This window comes from Tenrec ecaudatus, chromosome 1 (genome assembly GCF_050624435.1).
Source record: "Tenrec ecaudatus isolate mTenEca1 chromosome 1, mTenEca1.hap1, whole genome shotgun sequence".
Lineage (NCBI taxonomy): Eukaryota > Metazoa > Chordata > Mammalia > Afrosoricida > Tenrecidae > Tenrec > Tenrec ecaudatus.
In genome coordinates this window covers 39707121-39728403 of record NC_134530.1, presented here as the reverse complement: position 1 = coordinate 39728403, position 21283 = coordinate 39707121, and the positions used below count along the sequence as shown (strand labels likewise).

The 21283-nt window shown below is 58.5% G+C and overlaps 1 protein-coding gene across 1 annotated transcript in view; it reads left to right on the top strand.

The window, feature by feature from the left end:
* Window positions 1-16571: 16571 nt before the first annotated feature.
* FAM131C (family with sequence similarity 131 member C) overlaps window positions 16572-21283 on the top strand; it is a 28212-nt gene continuing 23500 nt past the window's right edge. The window contains exon 1 of the mRNA XM_075538364.1: window positions 16572-16742. Within this exon, the coding sequence (XP_075394479.1) occupies window positions 16721-16742 (22 nt within the window). The 5' untranslated portion in view covers window positions 16572-16720. The remainder of the gene's footprint in view (window positions 16743-21283) is intronic.

Sequence of the window (21283 nt, the reverse complement as noted above, 5' to 3'; positions counted from 1 at the left end):
AAGCTCTTTAAAAGGTATAAAGCCTCAAGGTGTTTCTCCTGGTTAAGCTAAACAATTGCTTGGTTTTAAGCAGACTTCAGGGGTTGTGTTGGGCTCAAGGTTTCGATTTGAACACAGGTAACGGTCTCCAGGAAATGTGGAGTCCGCGGGCATGTGAAATTCTGTTCTGCATTTTACCCCTCGTGATCAGGATTCTTCTGGGGGATCTTTGATCAAAATACTTAGCAACGGTAACCAGGGATGCAGTTCTTCTGTTCTCTTAGCAAGGAGGCGGTTGTTCATGGAGGCAACCACACCGTCTGTGTTCTGTCTTCCTGACGCTCCGTCTGCCCCCGTGGTTTCGGTCAAACACAGAGACTGTTGTTTCTCACCTCCTCCCGGTTTTCAATGGCCAGTTTTGTGGAAACACTGCCAGGTGCCTTGGGATGGACTCGAAGCGCTAACCTTTCCGTCAGCCGAGAGCATTCACCCTTGGCAACACCCTGGGACGGCAAGGGGTTGTCCTTGGCACCGTGGGGCAGGTTCCAGGAAGAGCCTTGCTGTCAGGAAGTGAGCGGGACCCTGTGATTTGGTCTGAAGGGGAGGAGCCACTTGGGATGAGCGTGGGCGTGAGGATGGGGAAGCAGCCGTCACTCGTGTAGATGGGGCAGGAGAAGCCGGTCCCTTCTCTGGGGTGGACTGTGCTCGTTTCTCTGTGTTCAGACATGACTGCAGGGTGGTCTTGGTCCTTCATGGTCAGAGCCGGTGATCGTGAACTTGTTTATGTTCAACAGGAGCACACTGTGGCCTTGCTGCGATGGCCAGGCCAGCTCCTGGCTCTGGGGGCCTGTTTCTCTCTGTTTGAAAGGAAACTGTGGATGCTGGGAACCCGGCCACGAGTACCGCAGGGGACTGGTGAGGGCAAACGCCAGTGGTCCCAGACTGTTCATGCCGAGGCTGTGGAGGGAGCTCGGCTGAGACAAGGGAGCAAAGAGGTTTCAGAATCGACCTGGGTTCAGATCCTGACCATTCAGACCCTTGGGCATGTGACTTTCTCAGTTGTGACTCCATCCGCTCAACCAAGGTACACGTACTGAGCGCCTGCACTATGCCTCAGCTTCCCCCTTCTAGAAAATGGGCATAAGATCGCTTTGTGCCTGTCCGGCAGGGCTGCTGTGTGGTTAAGTGAAAACTCTCAGGAAGTCTCTTTAAACTGTTGAAGATGTTACTGCTGAGACTAAGACACACCTGATCCCAGCCTGGATGTTTTCCATCCTCTCATGAGCATCAGGACTGCGCCTTTGGATCATGACAGTGAAAGAGGGTACTGGCTCAACACGGGCGCCCAGAAGAACGAATGAGTCTGACCTGGAAGAAGTACAGCCAGAATGCTCCTTCGGAGTAAGGAGGGCTGGACACATGGGCGTGACACTGCGGGTGCGCGGGAAGAGGCAAGGTTTCCTTCTGAAGCACAGAGTCCCTGTGAGTTGGAAGGGACCCAACTCACACTCTGAATTTGACACATGCCACCCATACCCCCACCCCCACCCCCACCCCTGGGATCCCTGCCTCCCTGGCCACTCCTGCCTAGGGGCTCTTTCCCAGTGGGGGAGCTGCAGGGGCTCAGTCCAGCCCCCACCCTCCAGACCTTTGCCCTGGGGCCTGAGAGCCCAGCAGGTCTCCAAGCAGGCCTGGAGGCAGGCCTGTGTGTGGACCCATCTGCCCCCCACCCCACCCCAGGCTGGAGCCGGAGGCACAGACGCCATTTTTGCAGGCGCCACTGAAGCTTGCAATCACCGGCAAGCCCACACCGAGTCAAGCACCAGCTCTGACACTCCTGGGCTGCCGTTCTTTGGGCAAGATGCCGCCCTGCCTTGGACCTGTGTCGGGGCATGGGGGCAGGTCTGCAGGCTTACCCAGAGCAGCCACTGTAGCTCCCAGGGCCTGCTGGGGGAGAGGAGGGGTGCAGAGAGGGCACCAAAACTGTGGGGGTGGAGGGCTACGTGTGCTGTCCTGCCTCCTGCGGGCGTGGAGGATGGGTTGGTGACAGAGGAGGGTGTGAAACCAACAGAGAAGGGAGTTTGTGTACCTACAGGAGGTGGTGGTGGGGGGGAGGGCCCATTGCATGGGCTTGAATGGTGTAAGGGGCGGGGTAGGAGGGGCAGGGGAAGAGCTCAGCGGCAGTGTGTGCGTGCATGTGTGTGTGTACATGTGTGTGTGTGTGTGTGTGTGCTCCCACACACCCGTGCAGGGCTTGGCGAGGTAGTGGGTACACATTCGCATGTGCATATGTGAGCCCCTTCCTCGGTGGGTCTCAGGAGCGGACTGGGTGCAGGATCCAGACAGGCCTGAGTGGTTTGATGGCTAGTTGAACTACTTTCTGGCTGGGTGACCTTGGGCAGGTCACTTCCCCTTTCTGAGCCTTATTCATCCTCTGCAGGTACATCTTGAGAGCCTACTATGTGGCAGTCTTGGGGGTGCAGAACCAGACAAGGCGGAGAGGGACCAACTACAACTGCTGGGCTGGCCCAGTGGGGCTCCTCCTGAAGGGGGAGTGGCGCGCCTCATCTCTAGATAATGGTTGCCAAGCGCCAGACACAGTGTTGAAGTTCTTGGGGGGATGGGTTTTCTTTCTTCTGGAAGCTGAACCACTTCTCCCCAGGGGACATGGTTTCCCATGGGAGGGAGGAACCTAGGGGGCCCTGCAGGGCACAGACCAGCTCCCAGACTGCCTCGCTTTGCTGGCGTGTCCTGGGAGTGAAGTGGCGAAGACAGGTGGGGTGAGGTGAGTGAGATGGGGGGCTTGGCGCTCCACAAAGCCTGGCACCTTCCCAGCATGGTGAGGGGTGAAGGTGAGGGGTGGGGCAGCTCCTGGGCTCCTATCAGTCACCCTCACTCACCTGCCAGGTGGGCACAGGTGTGGGCTGGAAACTCCTCCAACAAGTTGGGACACCCTCTTTTCCCAGGGCGGGGCTCATGGGCAGGGGGTGGGGGAAAGGGCAGAGAGGCAGCTGCCAGCTTCCCACTGGGCTGCTGTCTACACCCAAGTGATGAGCTGACTCTTGGCTCTGCTGCCTGCTCACCTGGGCAGGTGTGCCAAGAGAGGCTGGGTGACTCCTGCTTGGCTCCAGAGGGCAGTCAAGATTCCAGCCCTGCTGGCTTGGGAGCCCAGAGGGAGTGGCTGCAGGGGAGGGACTCCGCTTTCCCTCCCGGAAGGGAAACCAGAGCAAAGCCCTTCATGGGCTCTGACTGTCGGGCCCCACCTGTGGCGCAGCAGCTCCGTGCCTGGGGGCTTTCCTGTCATCTCTCTGGAAGCAGGTCAGTCGACAGGCATTTCTTCCACGGCACTGCTGGCTGGGTTTGAACCACCGACTTTTAATTTAGTGGTCAAGGACAAACCGTCTGCACCCCTCCCCCCAGAGCTTAGTCTCACACCCCAGGAGTGCCCCCAAACCGCAGCAGAGGCTCCTCATAGGTCAAATGCCGGCCTGCTCTCTCCACCATACTTCTCTCTTGGGCTAGGGGCAGCTCCCCCGAGTCTGAGGGTCTGCAGGGGAGGCCAGCAAGGTTTTAGGGCAGCCTTGTGTCAGAAAAGCTGTTGCCCTGGAAAAGGGTTACCCATCCCCCCTTTCCCGGTCATTTGGGAGTATGGGGTCTTGGTGAGGGGGCTGCCTTTTCAGCCCAGAGAAACAGAAGGAAGAGCTCAACTTAGAGCCCCTCTCAGGCACTGCCATCCCCGGAGGGCCAGGCCAGGAGAGCAGGAACAGGGGGCCTGGAAGGTGGGCCCCCCTCCCTCAGGCTGCCCCACCCTCTTACCTGCCCACCCAGTTTCCAAGAAGCCAGTGGAGAGAACCTACTTCGACAGTTGGGATTGCAGGGTGATTGTGACAAGTCCCTTTGAGCACCCCGAGCCTCTGTTTCCCTCTTTTGCACAATGGAAAGCATGTCTCTGCCAGTGACCCAACTCAACCCACAGCCAGGATGCCCAGGAAGACGGTCTCTCTGGAGCCCCTGCCCACGGTGTCCTCGGTGCCTCACGTCAGCCCTTGGAGACAGGCACTCCTATTGCCCCATTTCACAGATTAGGAGACTGAGGTTAAGAAAGAGCCCAGGGAAGTTACCGGAAAACCAAGAGATAGCTCATCCCCGGGTGCTCTGTCTGCTTCGCTCAGGCGCAGAGAGAGAGAGAGAGGCAAAGGTCAGCTGGGGCCCGGGTGTACAGCAGGCAGCGGGGGCAGGCAAAAAGGCTGCCAAGTTCGGGGCTGCGGCTGCCCTGTTGCCGAGAGGGTCCAAGTCCAGGCAGGCTGTTTGAGTCCCTTCACCACCACCCCCTCCCCAAGTCCCACCCCCTTCAGCAGTGAGCACAGCCGGGTCCTGAAGTGAGATGCAGCGGTGCCCCTGTGCACCCAGGCCCCTGGCTGAGGTTCTGCCAATGCAGCCATTGCCAACTCACAGGGGTGGCCTCGGGCAGGTCCGGTGGCCACCTATGACCTCACTAGCACCTCTGCTATGCACTAGACTCTGGACCTCCTCGGGGCATTGGGTGCTGGGATGGCCAGAGAGCCAGGCAGGAGGGTTCTCTCTGTTCAGAGGCAGCACCAACCTCACCTTAGTTTTGGAAAATTCAGAGAATGTTTGCCCTGGAGCCCGTTCTGACTGCAGGTTCTCCTTGTGTGCAGAGCGGAACCGGCCCTGGACCAGTCTCTACAGAGCAGCTCGCCAGGCCTTTCTTCCCCGGTGAGCAATTGAGTCTGATTCATCATTTGGGTCAACTCCTCCCAGGAAGAAGCAGCACACAGCCATGGCCAGGGCCGATGAACAGAGTCGAGCAGAGAGGACCCACGGGAGAAGAGGAGGACCTCCCCAAGCAGGGAGCCTGCCCGCAGACTCCACGCTTGCCCCCTACCCCCCAAACACTTATTTCCCGGGCCTTATCTCCCCATCATAGCTTGACCTCCCCCCTCCATACTTGCCTTCGTCCTGGCCTTCTGCTTGCTCCCCCCCACCCACCCCACCGCCCTAGCTCCAGGCCCACCCTGCTGGAAGCCTCACCGATCACTTCCCACCTCTGTGCTCCCTCCTACAGCGGCTCCCCTATGTTTCCAGCAAGGCCCTGCTCCTGGGTCTGGCATGAGATGCTTCCCCGGGGTGGCCATGAGCCACCAGGGCTGCAGGCATTGACTGCCACTGTCCCTGTGCACCGACGGACGGAAAGAGGCAGTGCTTACACAGGGCTCTGAGACCTGAGAGGGACCCTGCCTTGCTCTCCATCCTGTGTTGGGGCAGCAGTGAAGGCCCAGCCCCTGTCCCAGGGCCTTGTCCAGGGGCCCCGGGATCCGCACTGTCTGAGGGCAGGGTTGAACCCTCCACCCTAGCTGACGGCCCACCCAAATCCACATCCACTATAGCAGAGGAGCAGCCTGTACCCCGCCCAAATCACCCCCAAGTGCTATGTGAGCCCACCGCCCCGATGCATAGCCACATGCATGGCCACGTTACCGTTTGCCCAGCGCTGCATGGGGGAAGGCGGCAGTCAGCCCACTTTCCCCTCCCCAGGCTGGCTGGTCCGCACCCTGGAGCCTACCAGGCCCTAAGCAGGTTGTTTTCCCGGCATGGGCCTGGCTCAGCCTCCAGGGCTTGCAGGTCACGTAGCCAAACTTGTTCCTCCTCTCCTGAGCACAGCGGTTTCCTGCTGGGGAGAGCACAATAGAGCCCGACCCAAGGGACTCACCCTGGGCAGGCGCCCGCCCAGCTGTCTCTGAGCGAGCTGTGTGACCTAGGGCAGGGCCCACGCCCTCTCTGAGCGTTGGTTCTCCTGGTGAGAAGTGTGGGAGACCAGTCTCAGTCAATGAGAACAGCAACCTCTGTTTGAGCACCAAGTGTGGCCGGCAGGGCAGCATCCTGCATCCTCCCAGGGAGCTTGCTGCTGGGCTGTGCTCCATTCTCCCAGTGGCAGTGCACCTCCTCAGAACTCATTCTTCCTTCCAGCTCAGACTCCGCTCCCCTGCACACCCCGGCCCCCTGCCCAGTGCACCTTGAAATTCTCTCAGTGGTGGGAGGAGACCGCCCATTGAGTAGCCACTCTCTGTCCCCTCTGTCTCTTCTCCCTCCCCCCACCTCAGGCTCAGGGTCCACTGCCTCAGTTTCTTCATCTGCAAATGAGCTTCCAGACAATGCCTGCTTCACAGGGCCTCACCAGGGCGCCAGGTCTAGTGCAGAAGCACAAGAGATTTTCTTCTTCATTTATATATTTTTTACCTTTCCTGGACACATCCTCCCCCACCCCTTCTCTCCTGCACACACGACTTCCAGTTCGTCCCAGTGCTGCTCCCCTACCCCCCCCCCCCCGACTCCAAGCCTGAGTTCCCCTCACCCTTGGACAGAGGGCCCGCTCCACTACCCTGCCCCATGCCAACGGGCCCCAAAGTGGCTTCTGAAACCTTGCCCAACAGGGTTCAGGTTTTGGACTTTCTGTACCAGACCTCCACCCGCCTTAGGCACTCAGACCCTGGGCAGGATCTGGAATGGGCACATTTAACCAGCTCCCAGAGCATTCTAAGGTCCCTGATCAGCCTGCTAGAGGGAGACCGCCGTGGGCATGAGCTGGGAGTCCCCAATCAGTCCCCCCCACCTCACCCCCGACTTGCACCCCATTGCAGCCCACCAGCTCTGCCAGGAACCCTGGTTTCCCAGACCTGGTTTCTGGGCCCAGACGCACCCGGTTCTCAGGGTGGGAAAGCAGCAGTGGGCTGGGCTGGGCAGGGCGGGGCGGGGCTGGCGGGCGGATGGGAGACCAGCTGGGCTGTGTTTGTTTTTGGGGTTTTCCTCTTCGGCTGTTTTTTCTAAACAAAAGGTCTTCGTTTACCCAAAAGGTCTGGGTGCTGTGGGGACAGAGCAGGATGACACGGAGGACAGCGTAGTCAGAGGGGGTCTTGGGACCCAGAGGCAGGTGCTGCCTCCCCATTTTACAGAGGAGGAGGCAGAGGATGGGGACCAATGTCTTAGCCAAGGACACCTGCTGAGAGGCCGTGGGAGAGGCAGTGCCATGAAGGAGGGTGGTGTGGGCCTCATTGGGTGCACCCCTTCTCATGCCTCCCCTCTCCGTTCTCAGCCCTGCCCTTGGCATTGTCGCCCAGAAAACACACAGGCCTCCGGGCTCCTAAGACAGTGTCCATCGCTTCTGTCACCCCTGGGGTCCCAGCACAGGAGGTTTGCACAGGCCAGGCCCTGTGCTGAGAGCCCCCACCCCAATGAGCTCCTTTAATTCCCCTCCACAACCACCTGCAGGTGATATGACAGCATCACTGTGCCCAAGTCACAGGACAGGAGCCTGGGGCCCAGAGAGGAGCAGGCGGTGGGTGGGCGAGCAGGGACTAGAACCCAGGCCGCCGGGCCCCCAGCCCATCCTTTCACTTCAGGGGCCCAGAACTCTGACTCCTCTGCCCCGCCCACCAGTGTTTCCCATAGGCTCCCTGCAAGGGCTCACCATCCCCCTCCACACCAGCTGCTACCAGGATTCCACTACCCCCCCTTTCCCCCCCTCCATCCCCCCACCACAGAGCCCTCTGCTCAGCTGACATGAACACTGCCCCGTGCCTGCTGGCCATCCTCCCCATGAGGAATCCCCAGCCCCCTAATGAGTGCCTGGTTTATGGGGCTCCTTTCTTCCACGGAGCTCACCTGTGATCTCCCTGGCCTGGGACCAGCCTCAGGAGTGTGGGAGGGCCCAGCATTCTTCTGCCCATTTTACAGAGAGAGACTGAGGCCAGCCCGAGCATGTGTGCTCTGGGGCAGCCCCAGAGAACTTCACAGATCCAGTTTGCCCAGCCCTCCTAGTTAGCGAGGAGGCCCTGAGGGAAGGGGAGCTGACTGGCCGCAGGATCCTGGAGCTAGCAACCCCTGCTGTGCTCTGAATCCACCCAGGCCTCCGTCATAGCACCCACAAAGCCCGGGCTGTGTCGTTAAATCTCTGGAGCCTCGTTGTCCATCTGTACTTCTCACTCTCCTCTGCCTCCAGGAGATGAGATGGGGTGGGCGAGGGCAGGCTGTGACCCGCTGTGAAGGCAGTGGGGTGGGGATGGGCATGAGGGCATCACAGTGGCCCCTGGAGGAGACTCCAGTGCAAGGCTTGGCCATCCAGAGGGGCAGCACAGTGGATGTCGCTTCCCTAGCTGACCTGCTCAGGGACCAAGTGCCATTAAGGACAAGGCCGTGAAAAGAGATGGCGGGCAGGTGTCTGTCTCTCTGGGGTCCCTCCTGGAGGGCCTCACTGTTTGCCGATATGTTTCTCTATGATGACGACCTGTTATTATCTCCCCGGACTGACACTAGGCCCGGAGTTTGCAAACATTTTTTGCCAAGGTCCAGCTTGTAGCTATTTTCCATTTAGAGGGACAGACCGACTGCCATTGTACAACAGAAGCATCTATGGGGGTGTTCCTGAACTGTGGGAAAAGGCAAACTAGCAAGTGCTATCTAGATACTTACAATAATAATAAAAGCAGTCATAGATAAGAAATAAACAAACAAATGAGTGTGAGTGAGTTTCAATAAAACTTTATTGACAAATAAATAGCAGACCAGATAAGGCCCATAGGCCATGATTTGCCAATACCTAATCTCTCAGACGGCTAGGTGCCATCTGCTTCCCTCCTGTCCCACTCCCAGCTCTGTCTCCATCCTTGAGAGGTCAGCACATGGCGGCTGCTGGTTGAACCTGTCTTTGGCAGACAAAAGCCCAGCGAGGGGCTAAGACCGACCCGGGAAGGGTCTCGTGGGTGGAGTTGGAAGGAAGGGCACAGGCACTGTGGGGTGATTCTGGGGACATGCATAGCTGTGCTCAATCGGAAGCAGCAATGGAGGGGACACCGCCCATTTGTGGATGCTGGGAGTTTCCAGAGGTCAAGAGAGCGACACTGCTGGGAGTTGGCCAGACTCAGACCCACCTCCAGGACCAGGTAGGCTGGGGCCGTCACAATTATTACTGCCCTTATTTTCCCCCGACACCCCAACTGTCCCCCAGGGGCCTCCCACCTGGGTCAAGGGCTCCCCCACTGGGAGGGGCCTGATGCCCGTTAGAAAGCCTGTCTCTCCCTGGAGGAGCTGAGAGATGTCCTTCAGCACCTGTGTACCCACTGGGTTCCCCAGCAGCAGTGGGTCTCACCCCTGTGTCTGCAGTGCCCGGCCAGGTGACTGAGGGCCCTTCAACCTCCCCCTCTCCTGTCCCTAGGTCTCCCCAGGCCTCTGGGGGATTCTAACCTGACCTCTAGCACGCCAAGACCCTGAGGTCAACCTGCAGCCTTCTTTCTCAGACTCGAGGGCACTGTAAGCCTGGTCCCTGAGACTCCTAAACAGGGCTGGGGCTCCCTGAGAAAGCACCTGATGCCAGAACTCTCTAGGCCAGAGCAGAGAAGCCCACTGGCCGTGGGGGTCCAGTCCCAGCTCTGATCTAACCAGCATGCGAACTTGAGTCCTTTCCTGTGCCTCTGTCTCCACATGTGTAATACGGGGCTGGGACCAGGTGGTGTCTGAGTTCAGGGCTGTGGCCAGTCTACGATGAGACTTTGTCACGTCAGGAGCCGGGAGAGGAGAGGACACGTCGTGGGAAGAGAAGGGAAGCACAGGGTCCTGGACAGACGTCCCGCCCCAGAGCTCAGACCTCCGTGGCCAGAGCATCACTGGGCACCTCTGTGCTGGCCAAAGCATGCAAACTCCAGAGCCGTGGCTGGGTTTGAATGGCCTGGGTGATACTTTCTGGGGCAACTGGCCAAGGAAAGGAGCCCTATGGGCTTAGTAGCTAAAGTGGCCAGAGTTCAAACCCACTAGCTCCTCTGCAGGAGAAAGAGGAGGCAGTCTGCTTGTATACAGATGGACAGCCTTGGAAACACTGCGTGGCTGTTCTACCCTGTCCATTAGGGTCATTCTGAGTTGGAATCCACTCCGTGGTAGTGGGTTTGGCCAAGGGAGACAGAAAAACAAACAAACAAAAATAAAACAGACAGTGAAGAATGCCATTGTCTTATGCTGCCCCCTCGTGGTCTCCTAGTGAATGACGCCACGACTCAGGAAAATAAATTCAGGTGAGTCCTAAGCTGTGACCTCCTCCCTGCCTAAGGACTGTGGAGACCCTGAGACCCAGGAGTCCGTATACCAGGCCTCTGGGGCCTGAGAAAGAGCCTGGTCATGAAGCAGCCCCCACAGAGCAGGTCTGGGCCAGGTATTGTAGAGATTAACTCGGTGGACACACTTACTGGCCAGGCTGGAAGCTTCCCCGGGCAGGGATGACTAGTCTTACCTGGTGTCCCAGTGCCCAGCACAGGGCTTTGAGTGGTCTGATCTCCCCATCAGCCTACGCAGGCCTATTTCCCTTGTCAGACTGGGGGCTTGCCTTGCTCACACTCTTGCCCTCTGTCCAGCTGGTTACCTAGTGGGGCTCCAATTGAACCCCTGCTGCAGCTGGCAGTCCCAGCCTGGAGCTGAGCCAGGGCACGTTCCAAGGTCAGCCTGTGGACTGTGTCTTCCAGCACCACCAGGCAAGGGAAACTAGGAACTCTACTGGGTCCTCCCCCAGCCTGGAAGCCTTCTCAAGGAGGAAGAGGGGGGTTCGGGCTGGGGCACCCCATTGTGGTTTTGATATCGAACAGATCCCCTGGGTGAAGCCCTCGAGGGGCAGGCTCAGCTGCCTCCCTCCTCTTCCTCCTAGAATCGGTCCCTCCCTTGCCTTCTACTACCCATCCCCGACCTTTGCTGACTCTGTCCCTCTGTCCCGAAAGCGGTTGCCTCTCCTGTCTAGCCACGTCCCACTCACTCATCAGCTCTGGGAGCAAACGCCGTGGCTTCCTCCTCGGCACGTCCTCCACACCTGTCTTCGTGTTGTTGTAGGAGAAGGGTTCCGGTGGTGGCAGCCACAGAGCTGTCTCTCCCACAGTCTGGGCAGCTAGAGGCCTGCATTCAGGGCACCAGCTCTGGGGGAAGGCTCTTTCGGCTGTGTTGGGGGAAGGTCATTGTGTCTTTCCATGTCTGCCCCTTGGTTCCCGAGGGGACTCCATGTGGCATGCTTCTCCTTGCTCCTCTGTCCCCACTCTCTGCCCTGCCCCCCTCTACCCCGCAGGAGTGACTGCTGAAGACACAACTACAAAGATGCCCTCGAGAACCTCACAAAGGACCCCACTGGCAGATGGATTCTATGCAGCTGTTTCTCACTCACGCTGCCACTGGGCTGATTCTGACTCATCTCGGCCCTACAGGACAGGTTGGAACTGACCCTGTGGGTTCATGAACTCTTCTTTCTCCGGGGAGCAGCTGGTGGTTTCAAACTGTTGACCTCGAGGTTTCCACAAAGCACAACCCACTCCGTCCCCAGGGCTCCTTTCTATGTCTACAAAACCCCAAACAAAACTCACTGCCATCGAGTTGGCTCAGACTCGCCGAGGCACTATAGGACGGGGTGGAACTTCCCTGTGGGGTTCTGAGACAATTGCTCTTGATGGAAGTAGAAAGTCTTACTTTTTTCTCCTGAGGAGTGGCTGGGGGTCTTGAACTGCTGACCTTGTGGTGAGAAGCCCTACACATTACCATCTCACCACCAGGGCTCCCTCCTCTGTGTGTATCGGGGTTCCTTTTATGGTGATGTTACCTATCGGTCCAGTCGTGAGGATTTTGGTTTTGTTTTTTACATAGTAGGTGACATCACGATCGCACTATGGAAAGAAAACCAAAATCCTCATGACAGGAGCCCTGGGGTGGGGTGGTTATCTGCTGGGCTGCTAACTGCAGGGCCAGCAGTTCGAAACCACCAGCAGCTCCATGGGAGAAAGACAGGGCTTTCTACTCCCGTCAACAGTTACAGTCGCAGAAATGCATGGAGACTGTTCTCTCCTGTCCTGTAGGGTCACTGGGAGTCAACTCGATGGCAGTGAGAACGTCACAATAAACTGAGAAAAGATGGACATTGTCAAGGATCTTGTATTGCTCGGATCCACAGTCAATGCTCCTGGAAGCAGCTCTGGGGAAAGCTGCTACCAAAGACCTGTTTAATGTGTTGAAGGGCAAAGATGTCCCGTGGGGACAGGGCGCGCCTGCCCCACGCCATGGTATTCTCAATCGCTTCCCGATGCATGTGCAGTGGGACATCGTTTCACGTCGTTGGACAGCAAATAAAGAAGACCGAAGAAGGATCGGAGCATTGGAATGATGGCGGTTGGAGAAGAACATTGGAAGTGCCAGGGACTGCCAAAAGAGCAAATACATTTATCTTGGAAGAAGTACAGCCAGAGTGCTCCTCAGAGGCAAGGATGGCCCAGACTTGTCTCGTGTACTTTGGACGTGCTGTCCGGAGAGACCAGTGCCTGGAGAAGGACGTCATGCTTGGTGACGTGGAGGGGCAGACGAGGAAGAGTCTCAATGAGATGGATTGACACCGTGGGGGCAGCGATGGGCTCACACATAAGACCAACGGTCAGGATGGCGCCGGACCGGACCAGGCTGTGTTTTCTTCCATTGTTCTTAGGGTCGCTGTCAGTTGGAACAGACCCAAGGGCACCTAATGACCACAGGGACAGAAATTTACAACACACACATGTGTGAGTGTGTGTGTGTGTGCAACAACAACGCCTGCAACCAGATCAAATCTTCTTTTCTTGTTTTAAATCATTTTATTGGGGACTCCCACAACTCTCATCACAATCCATCCATTGTGTCGAGCACATCTGTATATTTGTTGCCATCATCATTCTCAAAACATTTGCCTTCTACTTGAGCCCTTGGTATCAGCTCCTCATTTTTCCCCTCCCTCCCCGCTCCCCCTCCCCCATGAATCCTTGATAATTTATAAATTATTATTATTTTGTCATATCTTATACCATCCGATGTCTCCCTTCACCTACTTCTCCACTGTCCATCCCCTGAGAGGGAGTGTGGAGTGGGGACCCAGGGCCTATCTGTGGGAAACTGGACATCCCCTTGCAGAAGGGCTGCAGGGAGGAGATGAGCCAGTCAGGGTGCAGTGTAGCCATGGTGAAACATGCAATTTTCCTCTCGTGCTTTAATGCTTCCTCTCCCCCCACCTCCCCCCACTATCATGATCCCAATTCTACCTTACAAATCCGGCTGGACCGGAGGATGTACACTGGTGCAGATAGGACCTGAAAACACAGGGAATCCAGGACAGATGAACCCCTCAGGACCAGCGGTGAGAGTGGCCATCCCGGGAGGACGGAGGAAAGGTGAGGGAGGAAGGGGGAACCTATGACAAGGATCTACAAATCCTCTTTCCCATACACTCTTTCCAGTACTTCTCAGAGCGATGGTTCTGAATTGATCTGGGCCCTTATCTGGTTAATGTCCGACTCCCCTGCCCCCACTATCACCCCAGGGACCTGGCCCCTTCATGCTGTATTCTCAGCACTAGGCCATGTGGGGCACATAGTAGGTGCTCAGTAACGATTTGCTGGGAGGATGAATCCACCAGTCCTCGAGGTGACTGTGGTCAGTCAGCACATGTTAACTAAGCAGCGGCGATGTCTCGCTCTACACACAGCGTTCAAGGACAGATCTGTCTGATATCACTTCTGTTCTCTCGGCTCATACAGCTTTCCTGAGGAAGCCAATCCTGAGAAGCTTGGTGCAGTTTGGAAGGGCGCCCCCTGTCCAAAATGCCCCCCTCTCCCACTGGTCCCCCACACTTAATATGTATGCCTGTCTCCCATGTGCCCCCGGACATTCCTGCCTTCATTCCTTGGGGCACCAAGAGCCCACCACCTCTGCCTGCTAATGTCCCATGCAACCTTTTAGAGCTCAGCGCAGGGCCACTGTCACCTTGCAGCCACCCCCAGGTCCTTGGCAGGAGGGACTGTCTTCTCCAGCACTTGGCCGGCATGGGGATGCAGCGCTGTCCACCCTGACTCCGAGTTATCTATGCACGCGGCTCCCTGACTCCCTCCTCCAGAGCCTCCCAGGCAGGGGCTGGGTCTGACTCATCGCTGTCCTGGCTCCTGTGGGTTCATTTTGTACCACTCAAACCCTGCAGCTTCTCTTCCTCGCCACGCTCCAGTGCCCAGCCAGGGCCAGGCACTCCGAGATGGGGAAGTGGGTGGGTTGCATAGGAACAAGCAGACAGGCCATGGAGCAGGGGCTCTGCCCAGACCCCTGGGTCATGTTAGAGAGGATGGGGCACAGATGTGAGTTGGTGATGGATATGGCCTGGGGCTCCCTACTGTGGTCCCCTCACTCACTAAGGCCCTACCAGCCCCCCCTGCCCACCAAGGAAGGGGTTGGGGGTGGGCAGTGAAAGTCTCAGGGCAGATGGGCCATGGGGTGAGCTGGGAAAGGACAGTCTGCCCCCGGGAAGGACAAGCACACATCTTGGAGCTGTCTGGGAATCGTCAGCTTCAGCAGAATTCCAAGGACTGGGAAGGTGAATGTGGGTATGAAAGGGGGCATCACCGCCCCCTGTGTGACCCATCTCCAGATGGTGCCACGGCTGGACCAGCAGACAGGACACCTGGGTTCTAGTCCCACTCTGACATCCATTTGCTCTGTGACCTTGGGCAGGCCCCTGCCCCTCTCCAAGCCTACCTGTTTAGTGAGGAGACAGGATGGAACTGACTGGCAATAATGCAGGAGACTGGGACAGGTAGAACCGCATTCCCACCTTGACCATATCTCTGAGTTGGTGAACTTGGGCCCTTAGGGGTGGGGGAAAGGGGTCACTGCCGTGCCTCCACGACCTGCCCCTGCCTTAGGCTGAAGGGGACACCGTGAAGTGAAGTCCCCAAGCATTCTCTCACTTGTAAATTGCCCAGCCTTCTCTGCCAGGGTCCCCTTCCCTGTCCCTCTGTCCCCAGAGCAGCCAGAGGCTGCCAGCTGGGAGCATCAGCAGCTGTGACCCAGCGTCCTGCCTCACGGTGAGTCACAGCCCTCCCTCCAAGCCAGATCCAGTCTTCCCCACAGCTAACAGAAGAAGGGCACTTCTGCCTCCCCCACCCCCACCCCAGCCACAGGACGGGACTTTGGGGGCCCAGTCTTTCCTCCTGTCCACATGTGCCTGGCCCTGTTTGAGGCACCCGGGGCCTGGGTGAAGACCTGTCCCTTCAGAGCCACCCTGCTCAGGCCAGACTTGGGGAGGGGTAGGTCTGATGGGGGTAGAGCAGGGTGGTTGTGAGCATTTGGTGCTGAGGACAACACTGACCTGGGCCTGACACGTCGGTCTTCTTCCCACTGGCACATAGTAGGTTCTTCATAAATAGCCCTAAAGGGCGATTTGTGGGACTGCCCCTGAGCTTAGTGGGGGCAGCTGTGATGAGGGGAGAAGACATCAGGCTTGTACCCACTGTGACTTATTTTCAGCCGTAAGTTATAAGCACCTACTATGTGTTGGTCATTTTGCACACATCATCTCATTATTCCTCACATTAATTCCAGAGGTGGGCCTTTCACCTCCGGCTAGCAGATCAAAAATCTCAGGGAAGTAACACGATTGGCCCAAGGTCACACAGGGTGTAGGAGCTGAGCCAGCATTCCAACCCAGGTCTGCTGACACCAGGGCTGGGGAGAGAGAGAGAGAGAGAGAGGTCAGCAGGCCCCCATCACCCCTTCCCCTGCCCTGTCACCACACCCCTGCTGTCTAGGACTAGGCAGCCGCCCCAGGCCCCACCTGTGCAACCCTGGCAGGGAACGGTGAGTCTGTAACGGACAGGTGACATCTGCGGACTGAGTGCATAGCTCAGTGTGAGGCTGGAGGGGGGTTGGCATGAAGACCAGCACCTCCCACTCTGACAAGCTGTGTCTGTGGAAAGCTGTGCTAAGGCCTCCCCACTCGCTTCCCAGGAGCTGGTGTGCGCACGCACTTGTGTAAATAGGTATGTGCGTGTCTTGTGTGAGTGTGTGAGCATGCATAGGTGGATGTATTAGTGTGGGCACGTGTGTGGACGTGAGAGTGGAGGGTGTGTGCTTGTATGGGTGTTATTCAAGTGAGCTGGGGTTACTCCATCAGAGAGCCGAGATGCTGCACCCCGTGCCTCAGTTTACCCTGCCCTGGATAAGCCCCAAGAGGCCGATCCTGGAGACCGCCCACTGTGGGGGCTTGACTCCTGCCTGCAGTGAGGCCACCTGTGCCCCCCAACCCGGGGGTCACTGTCCAGAGCTATGCCCTCTGCGCCCCCAAATCTGAGGCTACCGCTCACAGCTAAGGGACCTTGAACGAGGCGGTCGACTCCTCCCTGTAGAATAAGGGTGCTGGAACGACTGGGGACTTCCTCTGAGGGGTGCCTGTCGGTGGTTGGCATTACTAAATGACTACCGTTGGCCCTGCGCCCCAAATGCCAGAAGTCCCTGCCCCCCACCCCTTCCCTGGGGCTCTGCCCCGTCCCCAGGTGCCACGAGGGCCCCGAGACTGCGGCAACAGGTGCTGGGGTGCGGCGCCGCGCTCCCGCCAGGCCGCGCGCTCCCCGGGGCCCCGCCCGCCGCGGCCCCCCGCCCCCCCCCCACCGCAGGCTGCGGGCGGTGGAGGGCGGGCCGGCGGGCGAGCGGGCACGGGCGGCGGCTGCGGCGGCGGAGCGAGCGGCGCGGCGTCGGCGCGGTGGGCGGAACGGAGGCCGAGCTTGTGGCCGAGCCCCTGCCCGCGCCCCGCGCCCCCCGCCCCCCGCAGCTGCGCCGGCGCCGCGCGTGCAGCCGGGCTCGGCGACATGAGCGCCCGGCGGCCCGACGCACCCCAGGCTCAGCGGCCGGATCCCGCGGCCCCGTAATGGGCTCCTGCGTGTCCCGAGGTGAGGGGGCCGTGTCCGGGTGGAGGTTGGCCTCGGGAGGGAGTTGGGGGGAGTGGACCCGCCCCTCGGGGATCAGCCGCACCCGAGCTGCGGAGCCGAGCCCCGAGACGCGGGGTCGACAGGGTATGAGCGGCACCCTTGGAAGGCAGCGCTCGTGGAGGTCACCGCACCCCCAGACCCCTCCCCGCACTGGCTCTGGGCAAGTGGTAGTGCCCTTCCCCATGGGCCCATGCCCCCTGTGGGGTGGGCACTCCTGGCAGCCCGAAGGGACTGAGGAGTCCCAGAAGAACGCAAGCAGACCCCTGCACACACACACACCCAAGCACCTGGCCCCTTCCCTACCCCCCACCCAAGGCCCACAGCTTCAGTCCCTCAACGCCTTTGGTCCCAAGGGGTTAATGGTGGTGAACAGGTTATAAAAAGGCTCCCCCCCCACACACACACACCTTTGTTTCTCACCCTCCATCCCCACCCCTACCATTGGTCAGGGGACAAGGAGGGACAGAGGACAGCTAATGTCCCCAGTAACCCCTGGGCCTTTCTCTCCCATCTCTTTAACCACCCTGCCCACCCCACCCCCTTTGCCTTGGGTCCTGGCAGAATTGCTGCCCAACCTTCGTCAGGCGCTGAGCTGAGCTGAACTGCCCTTGCAGGGGCCCAGGCCACTGTTGGGCAGGGGCCCTGAATTTGGGACCCTGCCCACCATCCCCAGCCCTGCAGGGGAACCTCAGCCCACTGGGGACTATTTAGGAGCCGGCTGGGCTGGGCCTTTCTCCCTGTGGCTCTTGGAGTAGGAGGGGCCGGGTTAGAGGTTGGAGTGACTGAGACCTTCTTTCTGTAGTCTGGAGCCAAACCCACCTGGTTTGTGGGGACAGCCTTCTCACCCAGCACCCCCTCACTTACCCAGAGGAGAAGGATGAACAGGCCTGGGGAGGGATTGGGCAGGACCTGGAAGGGACCATGTCTGGGAGGTGTTGAGGAGGGATCAGGACCCGCCCCTCCTCTGGACTCTGAAGGCCTCTGCTCACCTGTCCAGGTGTCATGAGGCCAATCAGGTAAGTGGTTCTGATGTTTCTGAAGGGTGTCTGGGGTGGCATGGTGGGAGGGGCTGTTTGAAGCATTTGTTCACTTGGGAAGCTGCCCCTGCTGTGACCTGCTGGATGCCAGGCCTCCTGTGCACTGGGCATCCGGCAGGGAGGAGCCCTGTCCAACCTCTGCTCTTGCGGAGTCCGCAGTTATGAGAGTGTGTGGTGTGTGTGGGGGGGGGCGGGGTCAGGGTGGTGATGATGGGGGTGAAAGAGTGAGAAAGTTGAGGGTGGTCTGAGGGTGTGTCTGGGTAGGTGCAGGCCCTGGGGGATCTGGTGTCTCCTCAGGGACAGTGCCCAGCACCATGGGGGCACAGCCCCAGTGGACATGCCTGTGTGCTGGGGAAGAAGAGGGAGATCTGCCCCAGCCACGCTGCAGGGGGTGCCTGGATGCGGCTGCGACCCAGCTCCCTTGTGCCGCCCACCCCCAGCCCCACCTCATGCATTCCCAGTGCCAGGCCCTTCCTGCTGCAGCCCGGCTACCCAGTGCCCTCTCCTCCAGCACTAGTTGTTCAGGGAAGCCGGATTAAGGTCAAAGGAGGTGCGTGGAGCCACCCTTGTCCCAGAAGCTCTGGGGGACCTGCCATTGGATGGTGCCCGCCTCAAATAGTCACGGACACTCTCTGAGTGCTTGCAGCTGGTCATGCAGTCCTCTGAAAGCTCAACGCAGCGAACTGCTCCAGGCATAGATGAGCGCCGTCGAAACCTTACAGCTGCGTGACCTGTCCAGGGCCACCTAGAGAGGCCTAGGACCTGAACTCTGAGACATCGACTCCGTGGAGCCCCACTGCCAACCAAAAGGTCCTGGGTTCAAATCCACCTGAGAAAAGCTGCCGATCTTTTTCCATCAAGGTCTCAGCCCCCACGGGGCAGCTCCACTCTGCCCTGCTAGGGTCAGGTGGTCCCCATGCACAGTCGAGTGCTGCCTCCATGGCCAGGGCCCTTAGCCCCTCTCTGGACCCCAGCCAGCCTGCAGGCCTGCTCCCTCCAATGGGAATTCTTGTGTCGATTGCCCGGCTTTGACTACTTCGATTCGCTGGGCCAGGTGTGCTGCCTGGAGCCTCGGCCTCGGCCACTGCCTCCTCATGTGGACTCTCCAGAGACCCTAGCAGGCATCCCAGTGGAGGGAGGACCATCCCAGCCAAACTCCTAGTACAGCCGTGCCCAGAGACCCACCTCAGAGGAGAAGCCCTGGCCAGCCTGCCATGAAAGGCCTGCTGCACCACGCCTTTAGCTCTATGGCCTCAGCGTGTGATGCACCTGTGTCTGGTCTGCGCGTCCTCATCCCTAAAATGGGCATCACATCAGTGTTGAGGTCCCGGGCTCACTGGGGAGCTGCAGTGGGTTGAGTCTGGTAAAGTGAATGCCTGAAGTCAGAGCATCGTTGGCTGTGCTAGATTTCCAGTGAGCCTTACTGCTCTTCCACCACAGCGAGGCCAGACCTCCGTAGCTGGGAAATGGGGAAACGGGAAGCGACATCCCACCTCCCAGGCAGAGAAGTGGGGACAGATGCTTCAGTAGGTGGCTGTGGACGCCGGGAAAATGACTGGGACCAGATGAAGGCAACAAATGCTATTTCCAGGAGCTATTTTGTGTTTCACATCTATTTTTAAGCATCTGTTTGTTGAGTACTTATGCTGGGCTGAGAATGAGTCTTTACTCCCCTGACCTAGTTAGTCTTCATTCAGCTCTGTGACGGGCAAACAGGGATCAGAGACAGGAAGAGTCTGACCCAAGGTCACCCAGCCCGATGTGGGATTTGAATCCAGGTCTATGTCACCCCGGAGCCTGGGCGGATAACCTCTGCCCTGCATGTCTCCCTGAGAGGGAAGCTGAGGGTAGGGCTGATACTAAAACAAACAAAAAACCCTTGATGTAATCAGTTGCCATCTCAAAGGTTAGAGGTTCAAGTCCACCCAGAGGTGCCCCAGAAGAAAGGCCTGGTGACCGGAGCACAGTTCCACCCTGACATGGGAGCACCAGGAGTGGGAGAATCACTCCCATGCCCATGGTGGGTTTGGGCTCTGCCATCACCAACGGTGACAACCTTCTCTCCAGCCCCAGGGTCTCTCAGTGCCCACCGTATTCCCGTGACAAGGTGGCCTCTCTGCATGCCCCTTCCTGCCCCAGCCCTTTCAGACTGCCCATCCGCCCCGCTGCAGGGCTGGCCAATGGCCCGAGCATGGGGCTGTGAGAGTAGATTGGAGACCGAGGGTTTTCTCTGCGGCCTCAGACCTCTGGTTCTGTGGAAGGGGGCATTCACCAGAGCCACCCACAATATTCAGCACCCATACGCTGTGGGTCCCCCACTCCCCAGCTTCCATCTCTCCCCTGCTCTAGCATGGTAGTGAGCAGTCTTATAATGTGACCCCGGCCCCTGGGGAGAACAGGGAAGGGGGCAATCAATGAGTGTCTGGTGAGGGAGACACCACTTTGTCCTCAGAGCAGTCTAATGGGAGAGACAGGACACCATCACACCTGGAGGGCAGGCCTCCAGAGGACAAGGTGCCCCTGTTAAAATGACCCAGGATCCTCTCAGGACATGGGCTGTGGTCACAGGTTGGAGCACAAGTTTTGGCGTTCAGGTACTATCTGGCCTATGGGAGCTTATTGTGGTTGTTAGAGCCCCAACCCATAGGTTCCGACCCATAGCAACCTTACATGCACAACAGAATGAGGCACTGCCTCATCCTGCACCATCCTCACAATTGCTCCCATGCCGGAGCCCATTCTTTTTGTGAGAATTCACCCCTCGGGAAATGGTCATATCATCCTGGCTTTGCAGAATTGTTGCCAAGGTTAAGTGAGAGATAATGAATGAAAAGGCTTAGGGAAGTATCTGACATAGTAGGCACACTCAGTAAACAATGACTGTAAATCACCACAGGGCAGACTGCACCCATTAGTGCCACTGGGTGAGGGAGTCACCGAATACAATCCAGGCCGGCTTACCTGCAGGAGGTGAGCTAGTACAGGTGCTTAGCGAGACTGGACCACAGGATGGCAGAGGAAGGTGTGAAATTCTGGGGAGGTGCCCTTGCTCAGGGGTGGGAAGAGGTCCCCTTGGGCAGCTCTGAGCTGCACCAGTGCCCCACCAAACTGCCCAACTCCTGTGACCCTCCAATCTATAAACGAATGCCCTGGTAGCCAAATGCCCTGGAGGGCCAGACCCTGACAAGCTTGGTAGCAGCCTCATGACAGGTCTCTCCAGGCTGAGAGGTGAGGACCCACCTGGAATGGCCTCCCTCTGTAGAGTTCCCAGGGAAGGTTCAGCCCTGGGGCCAGGACCAGAGAAGTGGCCGGCTGGGATCTGCCCCATGTCCAGAAAAAAGATGACATCTGGGTGGGCTGTGTGTGGAGAGCTGGCTGTGGCAGACTCTCCAGCCTCCTGGTGACCCTTGCCAGAAGACTATGAGTATCCTCATGCCCCAGGGAACTCCGAGGCTCCCAAAGGGT